The 17,125-nt window shown below is 69.5% G+C and overlaps 1 protein-coding gene across 1 annotated transcript; it reads left to right on the top strand.

Annotated features, from left to right (window-relative positions):
- The first annotated feature begins 118 nt into the window (after positions 1 to 118).
- On the top strand, positions 119 to 5,038 carry DTX3 (deltex E3 ubiquitin ligase 3). The gene is made up of 5 exons (XM_064474315.1): positions 119 to 233; positions 1,008 to 1,075; positions 1,401 to 2,089; positions 3,406 to 3,623; positions 4,597 to 5,038. Exons 2-5 carry the CDS (start codon positions 1,063 to 1,065, stop codon positions 4,670 to 4,672), a joined length of 996 nt encoding a protein of 331 aa, XP_064330385.1. The 5' UTR covers positions 119 to 233; positions 1,008 to 1,062; the 3' UTR covers positions 4,673 to 5,038.
- Positions 5,039 to 17,125: the final 12,087 nt, after the last annotated feature.

The raw sequence follows: 17,125 nt of genomic DNA, 5'->3' as shown, positions 1-17,125 counted from the left end.
CCGTTCCTATGGCGACGCGCTCGGGACTCCGTCGCTGCCGGCCCCTCCCGTGCCGCGCGCCGTTGCCATGGCCCCCACCCCGTTGCCATGGCGGCCCCGCCCCGCGCGATCACGTGACGCGCGGCGGCTCCGGGCAGGGCCCGGCCCCCCCCGCGCCGCCGCCGCCGCCGCCGCCGCCGCCCCGCTCCGGCCCCGCCGCCCCCGCCCCGCCATGCTGCGGCCGCCCGGCGATGGTGGGTCCGAGGAGGGGGGGCGGGGGACGGGGGACCCTTCCTGCCCTGCTACCGGCACGGCCTCCGCTGGGCCTGCCCGCGGCACCGGCCCGGCCCGGCCTCCCCCGAGCGCCCCCGGGCTCCATCCTAGGGCCCCGGGAACGGGCCGCAGCGGCGTCCCCGGCCCCGCGCCGCTGACCCCATCCGGAGCCCTCCCTGCCCCGGGCCTCCTCCGGACCCCCCGAGCCCCCCCCGCCTCATCCGGACCCCCCCGGGCCCTCCGAGCCCCCCCCGGGCCTATTCCCCTGCCCCCCCCCCCCAGCCACATCCTGCCCCCCCCGGGACCCCCCGGGGCTCCATCCCGGCCCCCCCCGGGATCTCACCTCTCCCCCCATCCTGCCCCCCTCCATCAGTCCCCACCGCCCGCGATCCCCCTCCCCGGCACGGAGGCCCCTGGGAGGGGTGACCCCATACCGGAGGGGAGACGTGGAGGGGGCAGCAGCTGCTCTGAGCCCCCCAGCAGTAGGGACCCCCCCCGTACACTGATGGGTAAACACCCCCCCACTAATCCTGGGGTGCTGAAGGGGTTTGGGGGGGCAAAGGGGTCTGGGGGGGGGCACCGAGAAGCTTGTAACCCCCCAACTGCTCCGGGTGGGGGGGGACACTGGGCCCAATTGTTATTGTAGGGTCTCCTGGGGACATGGAGGGGCGGGGGTGGATTGCGCTGCCCTTGTTATTGTCGGGTCTTCTGGGGGGGCCGGGGGTCTCTGTGTGACCCCCCCCGTGTTTCCCCAGCCTGTGGCTCGTGGCTCCGCTGATCCGCTGGCGTCTCCAGCTCGCGCTGTCCCCCATGGGCTCGCCAGGTGGGTGCCACCCCCCCCACCCCGGGGTGCAGGGACCCCCCTCGGGCCGTGCGGGCAGCCCCCCGCTCCTGCCTCCTCCCCTAGGATGGGGGCACCCCAAACCTCGCTCCCACCCCCCCCAGTGCTCGTGGGGCTGTGACACCCCCTTGGCTTTATTTCTGGGTGGGGGAGGTTTAATCCTTGAGGTACCACCTTAGGCGGGCAAATATCCCCCCACTACATCCCACCGGGGCTGGGGGGGACACCCTGGCCCAAGCGGGGCCACCCTTGGGTGCCCCTCACCGGGCTCTGACACCTGGGGGGCCCCCCCCCCCGCCCCCCGCAGTGTCATTTGTCCTCTCCAGGATGGCGGCCTGCGGGGGGGCCGCTAAGAACAAGGTGACGGTCTCCAAGCGGGTGTGGGACTTCTTGACCAAGGAGAGCCCGGCCAAGCTGGCCCGCCTGAAGGAGGAGACCAAGGTCAGCATCATGGTGGATGGTGAGACCTCCGACATCTACGTCCTGCAGCTCTGCGTGCCCCCCCCCGGCCCCCCCGGGGGGCTCTGCCCGGCCCGTAAAGCCCTCAAAGCTTTATTGAAGGAAACGGAGAAAGAGTTGAAGAAAAAAACTCAACGTCACGGCGAGTTGGTGGGTTGTGTCACCGTCCTGGAGCCCGGCGGGGCCGGTTTGGGGGGCCGGGGGTCGACGGGGGGCCGCGGCGGCGGGTCGGCGGCGGCAGCCGGTTGTTCGCGGGATGAGGAACCCGACCGGCAGTGTCCCATCTGCCTGGGGGAGATCCAGAAGATGAAGACGTTGGAGAAATGCCGACATTCCTTCTGCGAGGACTGCATCACCCGGGCGCTGCAGGTGAAGACGGCCTGTCCCATGTGCGGGCGCTTCTATGGGCAACTGGTGGGCAACCAGCCCCCCAACGGGCGCATGCTGGTCACCAGGGACGCCGGCCTCCTCCTGCCCGGCTACGAGAAGTTCGGCACCATCATCATCCAGTACGTCTTCCCGCCCGGCGTCCAAGGGGTAAGATGGCGCCGGTGCCTCCCACCCGCCTCCTCCCCCCCCGCCTCCCCGCCAGCCTCGGTGGTCCCAGAGGGGCTGGGTGCTGCTGGCACCCAGTGGGTGCTTCTCAGCCAGACTGACACCCCTGGGCACCCCCAAACCCTTCTGGGTGTCGCTGACTCCCCCGCGCACCCCCAAAGCCTGGTGGGTGTCACTGACACCCAGTGGGTACCCCTAAACCCTGCTGGGTGTCCCTGACCCCCTTGGGCACCCCCGAACCCTGCTGGGTGCCCCAGCCCAGTTCTGTGCCCCAGCACCCCTGGGTGACCTCAAAACCTGGCGGGTGTTCCTTACCCAACTCTGTGCCCTTGGGCACCCCTAAACCCTGCTGGGTGCCCCAGTCCAGCCCAGTGCCCCTAGCACTCCTGGACCCTTCTGGGTCCTCCCCACCCCTAGCTCTGTGCCCCGGGCACCCTTGGGTGCCCCTGAACCCTGCTGAGTGCCACTGGCACCCTGAAGTACCCCCAAAGCCCTGTTGGGTGCCCCCAACCCAGTGCCCCTGGGTCCCTTGGGTACCCCCCAGACCCTGCTGGGTGACGCTGGCCCCTTATTTGCCCCTGGGTATCCCCCAGACCCTTCTGGGTGCCCCCAAGCCAGCCCAGCACTCCTGCCCCCCTCACCCACCCCCACGCCATTGCCCCCCACCCACCCAACCTCAATCCCCCAGCTCTGCTGGGGTGTCCTGCCCTGCCCCCCCCCATCCCCCTTGGGCACCCCCAAACCATTCTGGGTGCCCCTGGGTACCCCCAAACTGTGCCGGGTGTCCCTGACCCAGCTCCATGCCCCCTGGGTACCCCTAGGTACCCCCAAAACCCTGCTGAGAGTTACTGGTACTCCTGGGTACCCCCCAAAATCCTGCTGGGTGTCCCTGACCTAGCTCCGTGCCCCTTGGATGCCCCTGGGTACCCCAAAAACCCTGCTGGGAGTCACTGACACCCCTGGGTACCCCAAACTGTGCTGGGTGTCCCTGACCCAGCTCCGTGCCCCTTGGATGCCCCTGGGTACCCCAAAAACCCTGCTGGGAGTCACTGACACCCCTGGGTACCCCAAACTGTGCTGGGTGTCCCTGACCCAGCTCCGTGCCCCTTGGATGCCCCTGGGTACCCCCAAAACACTGCTGGGAGTCACTGGCACCCCTGGGTACCCCCAAACCCTACCGGGTGCCCCCAGCCCAGCCCACCGCTCCCGGCCCCCCCCTGCCATCACCCACCACGGCCAGCTCTGTCGGGGCGTGCCCCCCCCGGGGCACTGACCGCCCCCCGCCGCCCCCCCCGCAGGTGGAGCACCCCAACCCGGGGGTGCGGTACCCCGGCACCACGCGCGTCGCGTACCTGCCCGACTGCCCCGAGGGCAACAAGGTGCTGGGGCTGTTCCGCAAGGCCTTCGACCAGCGCCTCACCTTCACCGTCGGCACCTCCATGACCACCGGCCGCGCCAACGTCATCACCTGGAACGACATCCACCACAAGACCAACTGCACCGGCGGGCCCCAGCTGTACGTGGGGGGCATCGCCCGGGGCTGGGGGGCACCCCGAATGCTGGGGGGGGGGCGTTGGCCGGCACCCCTGGGGAGGAGGGGGCGTCCCTGTGGGGGCTGGGGGGGCACGGCTGCTAGTATGGCTGTAGGTTGCAGGGTGCAATCTTGGGAAGGGTATAGGAGAGGGGGGGCATCACCCTTGGCACCCCTGGTGTTAGGGGGGCACCCCAAATGCTTGGGGGGGGGCATTGGCTGGCACCCCTGGAGGGGAAGGGGCGTCCCTGGGGGATGGCGGGGCATCGCCCTGGCATGGCTGTAGGTTTGGGGGTGCAGTCTTGGGAAGGGTATAGGAGAGGGGGGGCATCACCCTTGGCACCCCTGGTGTTAGGGGGGCACCCCAAATGCTCGGGGGGGGGCATTGGCTGGCACCCCTGGGGGGAAGGGGGCATCCCTGGGCACGGATATGGGGGGGGCATCACTGCTAGTATGGCTGTAGATGGGGGGGTGCAATCTTGGGACAGGGTAAAGAAGGGGGGCATCACCCCTGGCACCTCTGTAGGGTGGGGGGGGACCCCAAACAGTCAGGTGGGGCATTGGCCAGCACCCCTGGAGGGGAGGGGGCATGCCTGGGGGCTGGGGGGGTATTGCCCCTGGAGCGGCTGTAGGTTTTGGGGTGCAATTTTGGGACAGGGAATCCTGGAACCTCGGGCTGGGGGGGAATCCCAGGGACCAGTTTTGGGGGGCTGGGGGGGCATCACCCCTGGCGTGGCTCTGGGGTGGGGGGGCAACACCCCGGGGACAGGTATGGGGGGCTGGGGGGGGCATCACCCCTGGCATAGCTGCAGGCTGAGGGGAGCACCCTGATGACAAGCTCTGGGGGTGCGGGGTGGGGGGATCTCCCTGGGCAGGGAGGGTGAAGCTGCTGGGGGGGGAGAGGAGCACCCAGCCGTGGGGGGTGGCCCCCACTGACGTGACACCTCCCCACCCCCAGGTTCGGATACCCCGACCCCACGTACCTCGCCAGGGTGCAGGAGGAGCTGCGGGCCAAGGGCATCACTGAGGACTGAGCCTGGGGGGCGGCGAGGACCCCCCCGGGCAGCAGGACCCCCCCGGCTGGCAGCTGCTGCCCGTGCCGGGGGCACAAGGAGCGTGCCAGGGCCTGCCGAGGGGGGGGCACGGTGCCACGCAGCCCCCCCACACCCTGGCACGGACGGACAGACGGTGTCACTCTGTACATACCCCCCACAGCCCCCCCAGGACAGACAGACAGGCTGGGGGGGGTCCTGTGCCCTCTGCACTCCCCCCCCCCCAGCCCCACAGCGGGTCGGTGCCCCCGGGGGGGCGGGGGGTTAATTTATTTTTTATTTCTATCCCCCCCCGCCCCCCCCCCCCCCCGCTCTGTAACTTTGATCCAATAAAAATATGCAACACTGCGAGGGGCGTCCGGGGGGCGGGGTGTGCCCCACCCACCGCCGGGGTCCCTCCCAGGGTGGGAGTGGGCGGGGCCAAACTGGGGTGGGGGGCGGGGCTGGGGCTACAGGGATGGGACATCAGACTGGGGACACTGGGATGGGGATGTCGGGATGGGGACGCTGGGACGTGACCTGGATTGGGGGTGTCGGGATGGGCCATTAAACTGGGAACACTGAGCTGGGGACACCGGGCTGGGAATGACGGGATGGGACACTGGGATGGGGATACTGGGGGTGGAGGGCACCAGCATGGGATACTGGGTTGGAACATTAGGTTCAGGCACTGGGAAAGAGAAGCGGATGGGACATTTGGATGGGGAAACGGGGATGGGGCCGCAAGGAGGGTACCTGGAATGGGGACATTGGGAAGGTACACGGGGGGGGACACTGAGGTGGAAAACAGCTTTGGGATACTGGGATGGGACCCTGGGACGGGACATTCCCGTAGGACACGAGGCTGGGACGTCAAGTGTTAAACTGAAACGGAGCACGAGGATGGGGACACTGGGATGGGAGACCAGACTGGGATGCGATAGGCATAGGAACGGGGATATAGAGAGGGCATGGAGGGGTGGGATGGTTGGGATGGGACACGGGGCTGTGACAGTGGGACGGGACAGCGGGATGGGGACACGGGGCTGTGACAGTGGGACGGGACAGCGGGATGGGACACGGGGCTGTGACAGTGGGACGGGACAGCGGGATGGGGACATGGGGCTGTGACAGTGGGACGGGACAGCGGGATGGGACACGGGGCTGTGACAGTGGGACGGGACAGCGGGATGGGGACAGGGGGCTGTGACAGTGGGACGGGACAGCGGGATGGGGACAGGGGGCTGTGACAGTGGGACGGGACAGCGGGATGGGGACACGGGGCTGTGACAGTGGGACGGGACAGCGGGATGGGGACACGGGGCTGTGACAGTGGGACGGGACAGCGGGATGGGACACGGGGCTGTGACAGTGGGACGGGACAGCGGGATGGGGACACGGGGCTGTGACAGTGGGACGGGACAGCGGGATGGGACACGGGGCTGTGACAGTGGGACGGGACAGCGGGATGGGGACAGGGGGCTGTGACAGTGGGACGGGACAGCGGGATGGGGACACGGGGCTGTGACAGTGGGACGGGACAGCGGGATGGGGACATGGGGCTGTGACAGTGGGACGGGACAGCGGGATGGGGACACGGGGCTGTGACAGTGGGACGGGACAGCGGGATGGGACAGGGGGCTGTGACAGTGGGACGGGACAGCGGGATGGGGACAGGGGGCTGTGACAGTGGGACGGGACAGCGGGATGGGGACACGGGGCTGTGACAGTGGGACGGGACAGCGGGATGGGACAGGGGGCTGTGACAGTGGGACGGGACAGCGGGATGGGGACACGGGGCTGTGACAGTGGGACGGGACAGCGGGATGGGACACGGGGCTGTGACAGTGGGACGGGACAGCGGGATGGGGACAGGGGGCTGTGACAGTGGGACGGGACAGCGGGATGGGGACAGGGGGCTGTGACAGTGGGACGGGACAGCGGGATGGGGACAGGGGGCTGTGACAGTGGGACGGGACAGCGGGATGGGACACGGGGCTGTGACAGTGGGACGGGACAGCGGGATGGGACACGGGGCTGTGACAGTGGGACGGGACAGCGGGATGGGGACACGGGGCTGTGACAGTGGGACGGGACAGCGGGATGGGACACGGGGCTGTGACAGTGGGACGGGACAGCGGGATGGGGACAGGGGGCTGTGACAGTGGGACGGGACAGCGGGATGGGACACGTGGCTGTGACAGTGGGACGGGACAGCGGGATGGGGACACGGGGCTGTGACAGTGGGACGGGACAGCGGGATGGGGACAGGGGGCTGTGACAGTGGGACGGGACAGCGGGATGGGGACAGGGGGCTGTGACAGTGGGACGGGACAGCGGGATGGGGACAGGGGGCTGTTACAGTGGGACGGGACAGCGGGATGGGGACAGGGGGCTGTGACAGTGGGACGGGACAGCGGGATGGGGACAGGGGGCTGTGACAGTGGGACGGGACAGCGGGATGGGGACAGGGGGCTGTGACAGTGGGACGGGACAGCGGGATGGGGACAGGGGGCTGTGACAGTGGGACGGGACAGCGGGATGGGACACGGGGCTGTGACAGTGGGACGGGACAGCGGGATGGGGACACGGGGCTGTGACAGTGGGACGGGACAGCGGGATGGGGACAGGGGGCTGTGACAGTGGGACGGGACAGCGGGATGGGGACAGGGGGCTGTGACAGTGGGACGGGACAGCGGGATGGGACACGGGGCTGTGACAGTGGGACGGGACAGCGGGATGGGACACGGGGCTGTGACAGTGGGACGGGACAGCGGGATGGGGACAGGGGGCTGTGACAGTGGGACGGGACAGCGGGATGGGACACGGGGCTGTGACAGTGGGACGGGACAGCGGGATGGGGACAGGGGGCTGTGACAGTGGGACGGGACAGCGGGATGGGACACGGGGCTGTGACAGTGGGACGGGACAGCGGGATGGGACAGGGGGCTGTGACAGTGGGACGGGACAGCGGGATGGGGACAGGGGGCTGTGACAGTGGGACGGGACAGCGGGATGGGGACACGGGGCTGTGACAGTGGGACGGGACAGCGGGATGGGGACACGGGGCTGTGACAGTGGGACGGGACAGCGGGATGGGACACGGGGCTGTGACAGTGGGACGGGACAGCGGGATGGGGACAGGGGGCTGTGACAGTGGGACGGGACAGCGGGATGGGGACACGGGGCTGTGACAGTGGGACGGGACAGCGGGATGGGGACAGGGGGCTGTGACAGTGGGACGGGACAGCGGGATGGGAAACGGGGCTGTTACAGTGGGATGGGACAGCGGGATGGGGACAGGGGGCTGTGACAGTGGGACGGGACAGCGGGATGGGGACAGGGGGCTGTGACACTGGGACGGGACAGCGGGATGGGACACGGGGCTGTGACAGTGGGACGGGACAGCGGGATGGGGACACGGGGCTGTGACAGTGGGACGGGACAGCGGGATGGGGACACGGGGCTGTGACAGTGGGACGGGACAGCGGGATGGGACACGGGGCTGTGACAGTGGGACGGGACAGCGGGATGGGGACAGGGGGCTGTTACAGTGGGACGGGACAGCGGGATGGGGACAGGGGGCTGTGACAGTGGGACGGGACAGCGGGATGGGGACACGGGGCTGTGACAGTGGGACGGGACAGCGGGATGGGGACAGGGGGCTGTGACAGTGGGACGGGACAGCGGGATGGGGACAGGGGGCTGTGACAGTGGGACGGGACAGCGGGATGGGACACGGGGCTGTGACAGTGGGACGGGACAGCGGGATGGGGACACGGGGCTGTGACAGTGGGACGGGACAGCGGGATGGGGACACGGGGCTGTGACAGTGGGACGGGACAGCGGGATGGGGACAGGGGGCTGTGACAGTGGGACGGGACAGCGGGATGGGGACACGGGGCTGTGACAGTGGGACGGGACAGCGGGATGGGGACACGGGGCTGTGACAGTGGGACGGGGACAGCGGGATGGGGACACGGGGCTGTGACAGTGGGACGGGACAGCGGGATGGGGACAGGGGGCTGTGACAGTGGGACGGGACAGCGGGATGGGGACAGGGGGCTGTGACAGTGGGACGGGACAGCGGGATGGGGACACGGGGCTGTGACAGTGGGACGGGACAGCGGGATGGGGACAGGGGGCTGTGACAGTGGGACGGGACAGCGGGATGGGGACACGGGGCTGTGACAGTGGGACGGGACAGCGGGATGGGACACGGGCTGTTAGAGTGGGACGGGACAGCGGGATGGGACAGGGGGCTGTGACAGTGGGACGGGACAGCGGGATGGGGACAGGGGCTGTGACAGTGGGACGGGACAGCGGGATGGGGACAGGGGGCTGTGACAGTGGGACGGGACAGCGGGATGGGACACGGGGCTGTGACAGTGGGACGGGACAGCGGGATGGGGACACGGGGCTGTGACAGTGGGACGGGACAGCGGGATGGGGACAGGGGGCTGTGACAGTGGGACGGGACAGCGGGATGGGGACAGGGGGCTGTGACAGTGGGACGGGACAGCGGGATGGGACACGGGGCTGTGACAGTGGGACGGGACAGCGGGATGGGGACAGGGGCTGTGACAGTGGGACGGGACAGCGGGATGGGGACAGGGGCTGTGACAGTGGGACGGGACAGCGGGATGGGGACACGGGGCTGTGACAGTGGGACGGGACAGCGGGATGGGGACAGGGGCTGTGACAGTGGGACGGGACAGCGGGATGGGGACACGGGGCTGTGACAGTGGGACGGGACAGCGGGATGGGGACACGGGGCTGTGACAGTGGGACGGGACAGCGGGATGGGACACGGGGCTGTGACAGTGGGACGGGACAGCGGGATGGGGACAGGGGCTGTGACAGTGGGACGGGACAGCGGGATGGGACACGGGGCTGTGACAGTGGGACGGGACAGCGGGATGGGACACGGGGCTGTTACAGTGGGACGGGACAGCGGGATGGGGACACGGGGCTGTGACAGTGGGACGGGACAGCGGGATGGGGACAGGGGGCTGTTACAGTGGGACGGGACAGCGGGATGGGGACACGGGGCTGTGACAGTGGGACGGGACAGCGGGATGGGACACGGGGCTGTGACAGTGGGACGGGACAGCGGGATGGGGACACGGGGCTGTGACAGTGGGACGGGACAGCGGGATGGGACATGGGGCTGTGACAGTGGGACGGGACAGCGGGATGGGACAGGGGGCTGTGACAGTGGGACGGGACAGCGGGATGGGGACACGGGGCTGTGACAGTGGGACGGGACAGCGGGATGGGACACGGGGCTGTGACAGTGGGACGGGACAGCGGGATGGGGACACGGGGCTGTGACAGTGGGACGGGACAGCGGGATGGGGACACGGGGCTGTGACAGTGGGACGGGACAGCGGGATGGGGACACGGGGCTGTGACAGTGGGACGGGACAGCGGGATGGGGACACGGGGCTGTGACAGTGGGACGGGACAGCGGGATGGGGACAGGGGGCTGTGACAGTGGGACGGGACAGCGGGATGGGGACAGGGGGCTGTGACAGTGGGACGGGACAGCGGGATGGGACACGGGGCTGTGACAGTGGGACGGGACAGCGGGATGGGGACAGGGGGCTGTGACAGTGGGACGGGACAGCGGGATGGGACAGTGGGCTGTGACAGTGGGACGGGACAGCGGGATGGGGACACGGGGCTGTGACAGTGGGACGGGACAGCGGGATGGGGACAGGGGGCTGTGACAGTGGGACGGGACAGCGGGATGGGGACAGGGGGCTGTGACAGTGGGACGGGACAGCGGGATGGGGACAGGGGGCTGTGACAGTGGGACGGGACAGCGGGATGGGACAGGGGGCTGTGACAGTGGGACGGGACAGCGGGATGGGGACAGGGGGCTGTGACAGTGGGACGGGACAGCGGGATGGGGACAGGGGGCTGTGACAGTGGGACGGGACAGCGGGATGGGGACACGGGGCTGTGACAGTGGGACGGGACAGCGGGATGGGGACACGGGGCTGTGACAGTGGGACGGGACAGCGGGATGGGGACACGGGGCTGTGACAGTGGGACGGGACAGCGGGATGGGGACAGGGGGCTGTGACAGTGGGACGGGACAGCGGGATGGGACACGGGGCTGTGACAGTGGGACGGGACAGCGGATGGGGACACGGGGCTGTGACAGTGGGACGGGACAGCGGGATGGGACACGGGGCTGTTACAGTGGGACGGGACAGCGGGATGGGGACACGGGGCTGTGACAGTGGGACGGGACAGCGGGATGGGACACGGGGCTGTGACAGTGGGACGGGACAGCGGGATGGGGACAGGGGGCTGTGACAGTGGGACGGGACAGCGGGATGGGGACAGGGGGCTGTGACAGTGGGACGGGACAGCGGGATGGGGACAGGGGGCTGTGACAGTGGGACGGGACAGCGGGATGGGGACACGGGGCTGTGACAGTGGGACGGGACAGCGGGATGGGGACAGGGGGCTGTGACAGTGGGACGGGACAGCGGGATGGGGACACGGGGCTGTGACAGTGGGACGGGACAGCGGGATGGGGACACGGGGCTGTGACAGTGGGGCGGGACAGCGGGATGGGACACGGGGCTGTGACAGTGGGACGGGACAGCGGGATGGGGACACGGGGCTGTGACAGTGGGACGGGACAGCGGGATGGGGACAGGGGGCTGTGACAGTGGGACGGGACAGCGGGATGGGGACAGGGGGCTGTGACAGTGGGACGGGACAGCGGGATGGGGACAGGGGGCTGTGACAGTGGGACGGGACAGCGGGATGGGACAGGGGGCTGTTACAGTGGGACGGGACAGCGGGATGGGGACAGGGGGCTGTGACAGTGGGACGGGACAGCGGGATGGGGACAGGGGGCTGTTACAGTGGGACGGGACAGCGGGATGGGGACAGGGGGCTGTGACAGTGGGACGGGACAGCGGGATGGGGACAGGGGGCTGTGACAGTGGGACGGGACAGCGGGATGGGGACACGGGGCTGTGACAGTGGGACGGGACAGCGGGATGGGACACGGGGCTGTTAGAGTGGGACGGGACAGCGGGATGGGACAGGGGGCTGTGACAGTGGGACGGGACAGCGGGATGGGGACAGGGGGCTGTGACAGTGGGACGGGACAGCGGGATGGGGACAGGGGGCTGTGACAGTGGGACGGGACAGCGGGATGGGACACGGGGCTGTGACAGTGGGACGGGACAGCGGGATGGGGACACGGGGCTGTGACAGTGGGACGGGACAGCGGGATGGGGACAGGGGGCTGTGACAGTGGGACGGGACAGCGGGATGGGGACAGGGGGCTGTGACAGTGGGACGGGACAGCGGGATGGGACACGGGGCTGTGACAGTGGGACGGGACAGCGGGATGGGGACAGGGGGCTGTGACAGTGGGACGGGACAGCGGGATGGGGACAGGGGGCTGTTACAGTGGGACGGGACAGCGGGATGGGGACAGGGGGCTGTGACAGTGGGACGGGACAGCGGGATGGGACACGGGGCTGTGACAGTGGGACGGGACAGCGGGATGGGGACAGGGGGCTGTGACAGTGGGACGGGACAGCGGGATGGGACAGTGGGCTGTGACAGTGGGACGGGACAGCGGGATGGGGACACGGGGCTGTGACAGTGGGACGGGACAGCGGGATGGGGACAGGGGGCTGTGACAGTGGGATGGGACAGCGGGATGGGGACAGGGGGCTGTGACAGTGGGACGGGACAGCGGGATGGGACAGGGGGCTGTGACAGTGGGACGGGACAGCGGGATGGGGACAGGGGGCTGTGACAGTGGGACGGGACAGCGGGATGGGGACACGGGGCTGTGACAGTGGGACGGGACAGCGGGATGGGGACAGGGGGCTGTGACAGTGGGACGGGACAGCGGGATGGGGACAGGGGGCTGTGACAGTGGGACGGGACAGCGGGATGGGGACACGGGGCTGTGACAGTGGGACGGGACAGCGGGATGGGGACAGGGGGCTGTGACAGTGGGACGGGACAGCGGGATGGGACACGGGGCTGTGACAGTGGGACGGGACAGCGGATGGGGACACGGGGCTGTGACAGTGGGACGGGACAGCGGGATGGGACACGGGGCTGTTACAGTGGGACGGGACAGCGGGATGGGGACACGGGGCTGTGACAGTGGGACGGGACAGCGGGATGGGGACACGGGGCTGTGACAGTGGGACGGGACAGCGGGATGGGGACAGGGGGCTGTGACAGTGGGACGGGACAGCGGGATGGGGACACGGGGCTGTGACAGTGGGACGGGACAGCGGGATGGGACAGGGGGCTGTGACAGTGGGACGGGACAGCGGGATGGGACACGGGGCTGTGACAGTGGGACGGGACAGCGGGATGGGGACATGGGGCTGTGACAGTGGGACGGGACAGCGGGATGGGGACACGGGGCTGTGACAGTGGGACGGGACAGCGGGATGGGACACGGGGCTGTGACAGTGGGACGGGACAGCGGGATGGGGACAGGGGGCTGTGACAGTGGGACGGGACAGCGGGATGGGGACACGGGGCTGTGACAGTGGGACGGGACAGCGGGATGGGGACACGGGGCTGTGACAGTGGGACGGGACAGCGGGATGGGGACAGGGGGCTGTGACAGTGGGACGGGACAGCGGGATGGGGACACGGGGCTGTGACAGTGGGACGGGACAGCGGGATGGGGACAGGGGCTGTTACAGTGGGACGGGACAGCGGGATGGGGACAGGGGGCTGTGACAGTGGGACGGGACAGCGGGATGGGGACAGGGGGCTGTGACAGTGGGACGGGACAGCGGGATGGGACACGGGGCTGTGACAGTGGGACGGGACAGCGGGATGGGGACACGGGGCTGTGACAGTGGGACGGGACAGCGGGATGGGGACAGGGGGCTGTGACAGTGGGACGGGACAGCGGGATGGGGACACGGGGCTGTGACAGTGGGACGGGACAGCGGGATGGGGACAGGGGGCTGTGACAGTGGGACGGGACAGCGGGATGGGGACACGGGGCTGTGACAGTGGGGCGGGACAGCGGGATGGGACACGGGGCTGTTACAGTGGGACGGGACAGCGGGATGGGACACGGGGCTGTGACAGTGGGACGGGACAGCGGGATGGGGACAGGGGGCTGTGACAGTGGGACGGGACAGCGGGATGGGGACACGGGGCTGTGACAGTGGGACGGGACAGCGGGATGGGACACGGGGCTGTTACAGTGGGACGGGACAGCGGGATGGGACACGGGGCTGTGACAGTGGGACGGGACAGCGGGATGGGGACACGGGGCTGTGACAGTGGGACGGGACAGCGGGATGGGGACACGGGGCTGTGACAGTGGGACGGGACAGCGGGATGGGGACACGGGGCTGTGACAGTGGGACGGGACAGCGGGATGGGGACAGGGGGCTGTGACAGTGGGACGGGACAGCGGGATGGGGACACGGGGCTGTGACAGTGGGACGGGACAGCGGAGGATGATGGGGACAGGGGGCTGTGACAGTGGGACGGGACAATGGGGACACGGGGCTGTGACAGTGGGACGGGACAGCGGGATGGGGACACGGGGCTGTTACAGTGGGACGGGGACAGCGGGATGGGACACGGGGCTGTGACAGTGGGACGGGACAGCGGGATGGGACACGGGGCTGTGACAGTGGGACGGGACAGCGGGATGGGGACAGGGGGCTGTGACAGTGGGACGGGACAGCGGGATGGGGACACGGGGCTGTGACAGTGGGACGGGACAGCGGGATGGGGCACGGGGCTGTGACAGTGGGACGGGACAGCGGGATGGGGACAGGGGGCTGTGACAGTGGGACGGGACAGCGGGATGGGGACAGGGGGCTGTGACAGTGGGACGGGACAGCGGGATGGGGACACGGGGCTGTGACAGTGGGACGGGACAGCGGGATGGGGACACGGGGCTGTGACAGTGGGACGGGACAGCGGGATGGGGACACGGGGCTGTGACAGTGGGACGGGACAGCGGGATGGGGACAGGGGGCTGTGACAGTGGGACGGGACAGCGGGATGGGACACGGGGCTGTGACAGTGGGACGGGACAGCAGGATGGGGACACGGGGCTGTGACAGTGGGACGGGACAGCGGGATGGGGACACGGGGCTGTGACAGTGGGACGGGACAGCGGGATGGGGACAGGGGGCTGTGACAGTGGGACGGGACAGCGGGATGGGGACAGGGGGCTGTGACAGTGGGACGGGACAGCGGGATGGGGACAGGGGGCTGTGACAGTGGGACGGGACAGCGGGATGGGGACACGGGGCTGTGACAGTGGGACGGGACAGCGGGATGGGGACACGGGGCTGTGACAGTGGGACGGGACAGCGGGATGGGACACGGGGCTGTGACAGTGGGACGGGACAGCGGATGGGGACACGGGGCTGTGACAGTGGGACGGGACAGCGGGATGGGACACGGGGCTGTGACAGTGGGATGGGACAGCGGGATGGGGACACGGGGCTGTGACAGTGGGACGGGACAGCGGGATGGGACACGGGGCTGTGACAGTGGGACGGGACAGCGGGATGGGGACAGGGGGCTGTGACAGTGGGACGGGACAGCGGGATGGGGACAGGGGGCTGTGACAGTGGGACGGGACAGCGGGATGGGACACGGGGCTGTGACAGTGGGACGGGACAGCGGGATGGGACACGGGGCTGTGACAGTGGGACGGGACAGCGGGATGGGGACACGGGGCTGTTACAGTGGGACGGGACAGCGGGATGGGGACACGGGGCTGTGACAGTGGGACGGGACAGCAGGATGGGGACACGGGGCTGTGACAGTGGGACGGGACAGCGGGATGGGACACGGGGCTGTGACAGTGGGACGGGACAGCGGGATGGGGACACGGGGCTGTGACAGTGGGACGGGACAGCGGGATGGGGACAGGGGGCTGTGACAGTGGGACGGGACAGCGGGATGGGACACGGGGCTGTGACAGTGGGACGGGACAGCGGGATGGGGCACGGGGCTGTGACAGTGGGACGGGACAGCGGGATGGGGCACGGGGCTGTGACAGTGGGACGGGACAGCGGGATGGGGACAGGGGCTGTGACAGTGGACGGGACAGCGGGATGGGGACAGGGGGCTGTGACAGTGGGACGGGACAGCGGGATGGGGACACGGGGCTGTGACAGTGGGACGGGACAGCGGGATGGGGACACGGGGGCTGTGACAGTGGGACGGGACAGCGGGATGGGGACACGGGGCTGTGACAGTGGGACGGGACAGCGGGATGGGGACAGGGGGCTGTGACAGTGGGACGGGACAGCGGGATGGGACACGGGGCTGTGACAGTGGGACGGGACAGCGGGATGGGGACAGGGGGCTGTGACAGTGGGACGGGACAGCGGGATGGGGACACGGGGCTGTGACAGTGGGACGGGACAGCGGGATGGGGACAGGGGGCTGTTACAGTGGGACGGGACAGCGGGATGGGGACAGGGGGCTGTGACAGTGGGACGGGACAGCGGGATGGGGACACGGGGCTGTGACAGTGGGACGGGACAGCGGGATGGGGACACGGGGCTGTTACAGTGGGACGGGACAGCGGGATGGGGACAGGGGGCTGTGACAGTGGGACGGGACAGCGGGATGGGGACAGGGGGCTGTGACAGTGGGACGGGACAGCGGGATGGGGACACGGGGCTGTGACAGTGGGACGGGACAGCGGGATGGGACAGGGGGCTGTGACAGTGGGACGGGACAGCGGGATGGGGACAGGGGGCTGTGACAGTGGGACGGGACAGCGGGATGGGACAGGGGGCTGTGACAGTGGGACGGGACAGCGGGATGGGGACACGGGGCTGTGACAGTGGGACGGGACAGCGGGATGGGGACACGGGGCTGTGACAGTGGGACGGGACAGCGGGATGGGGACACGGGGGCTGTGACAGTGGGACGGGACAGCGGGATGGGGACACGGGGCTGTGACAGTGGGACGGGACAGCGGGATGGGGACAGGGGGCTGTTACAGTGGGACGGGACAGCGGGATGGGGACACGGGGCTGTGACAGTGGGACGGGACAGCGGGATGGGGACACGGGGCTGTGACAGTGGGACGGGACAGCGGGATGGGGACACGGGGCTGTGACAGTGGGACGGGACAGCGGGATGGGGACACGGGGCTGTGACAGTGGGACGGGACAGCGGGATGGGGACACGGGGGCTGTGACAGTGGGACGGGACAGCGGGATGGGGACAGGGGGCTGTGACAGTGGGACGGGACAGCGGGATGGGGACAGGGGGCTGTGACAGTGGGACGGGACAGCGGGATGGGGACAGGGGGCTGTGACAGTGGGACGGGACAGCGGGATGGGGACAGGGGGCTGTGACAGTGGGACGGGACAGCGGGATGGGGACAGGGGGCTGTGACAGTGGGACGGGACAGCGGGATGGGGGACAGGGGGCTGTGACAGT

This window comes from Phalacrocorax carbo, chromosome 27 (genome assembly GCF_963921805.1).
Source record: "Phalacrocorax carbo chromosome 27, bPhaCar2.1, whole genome shotgun sequence".
Taxonomy (NCBI): domain Eukaryota; kingdom Metazoa; phylum Chordata; class Aves; order Suliformes; family Phalacrocoracidae; genus Phalacrocorax; species Phalacrocorax carbo.
Note: the sequence above shows the minus strand (reverse complement) of the source record. Positions and strands in the feature narration are given on the sequence as shown.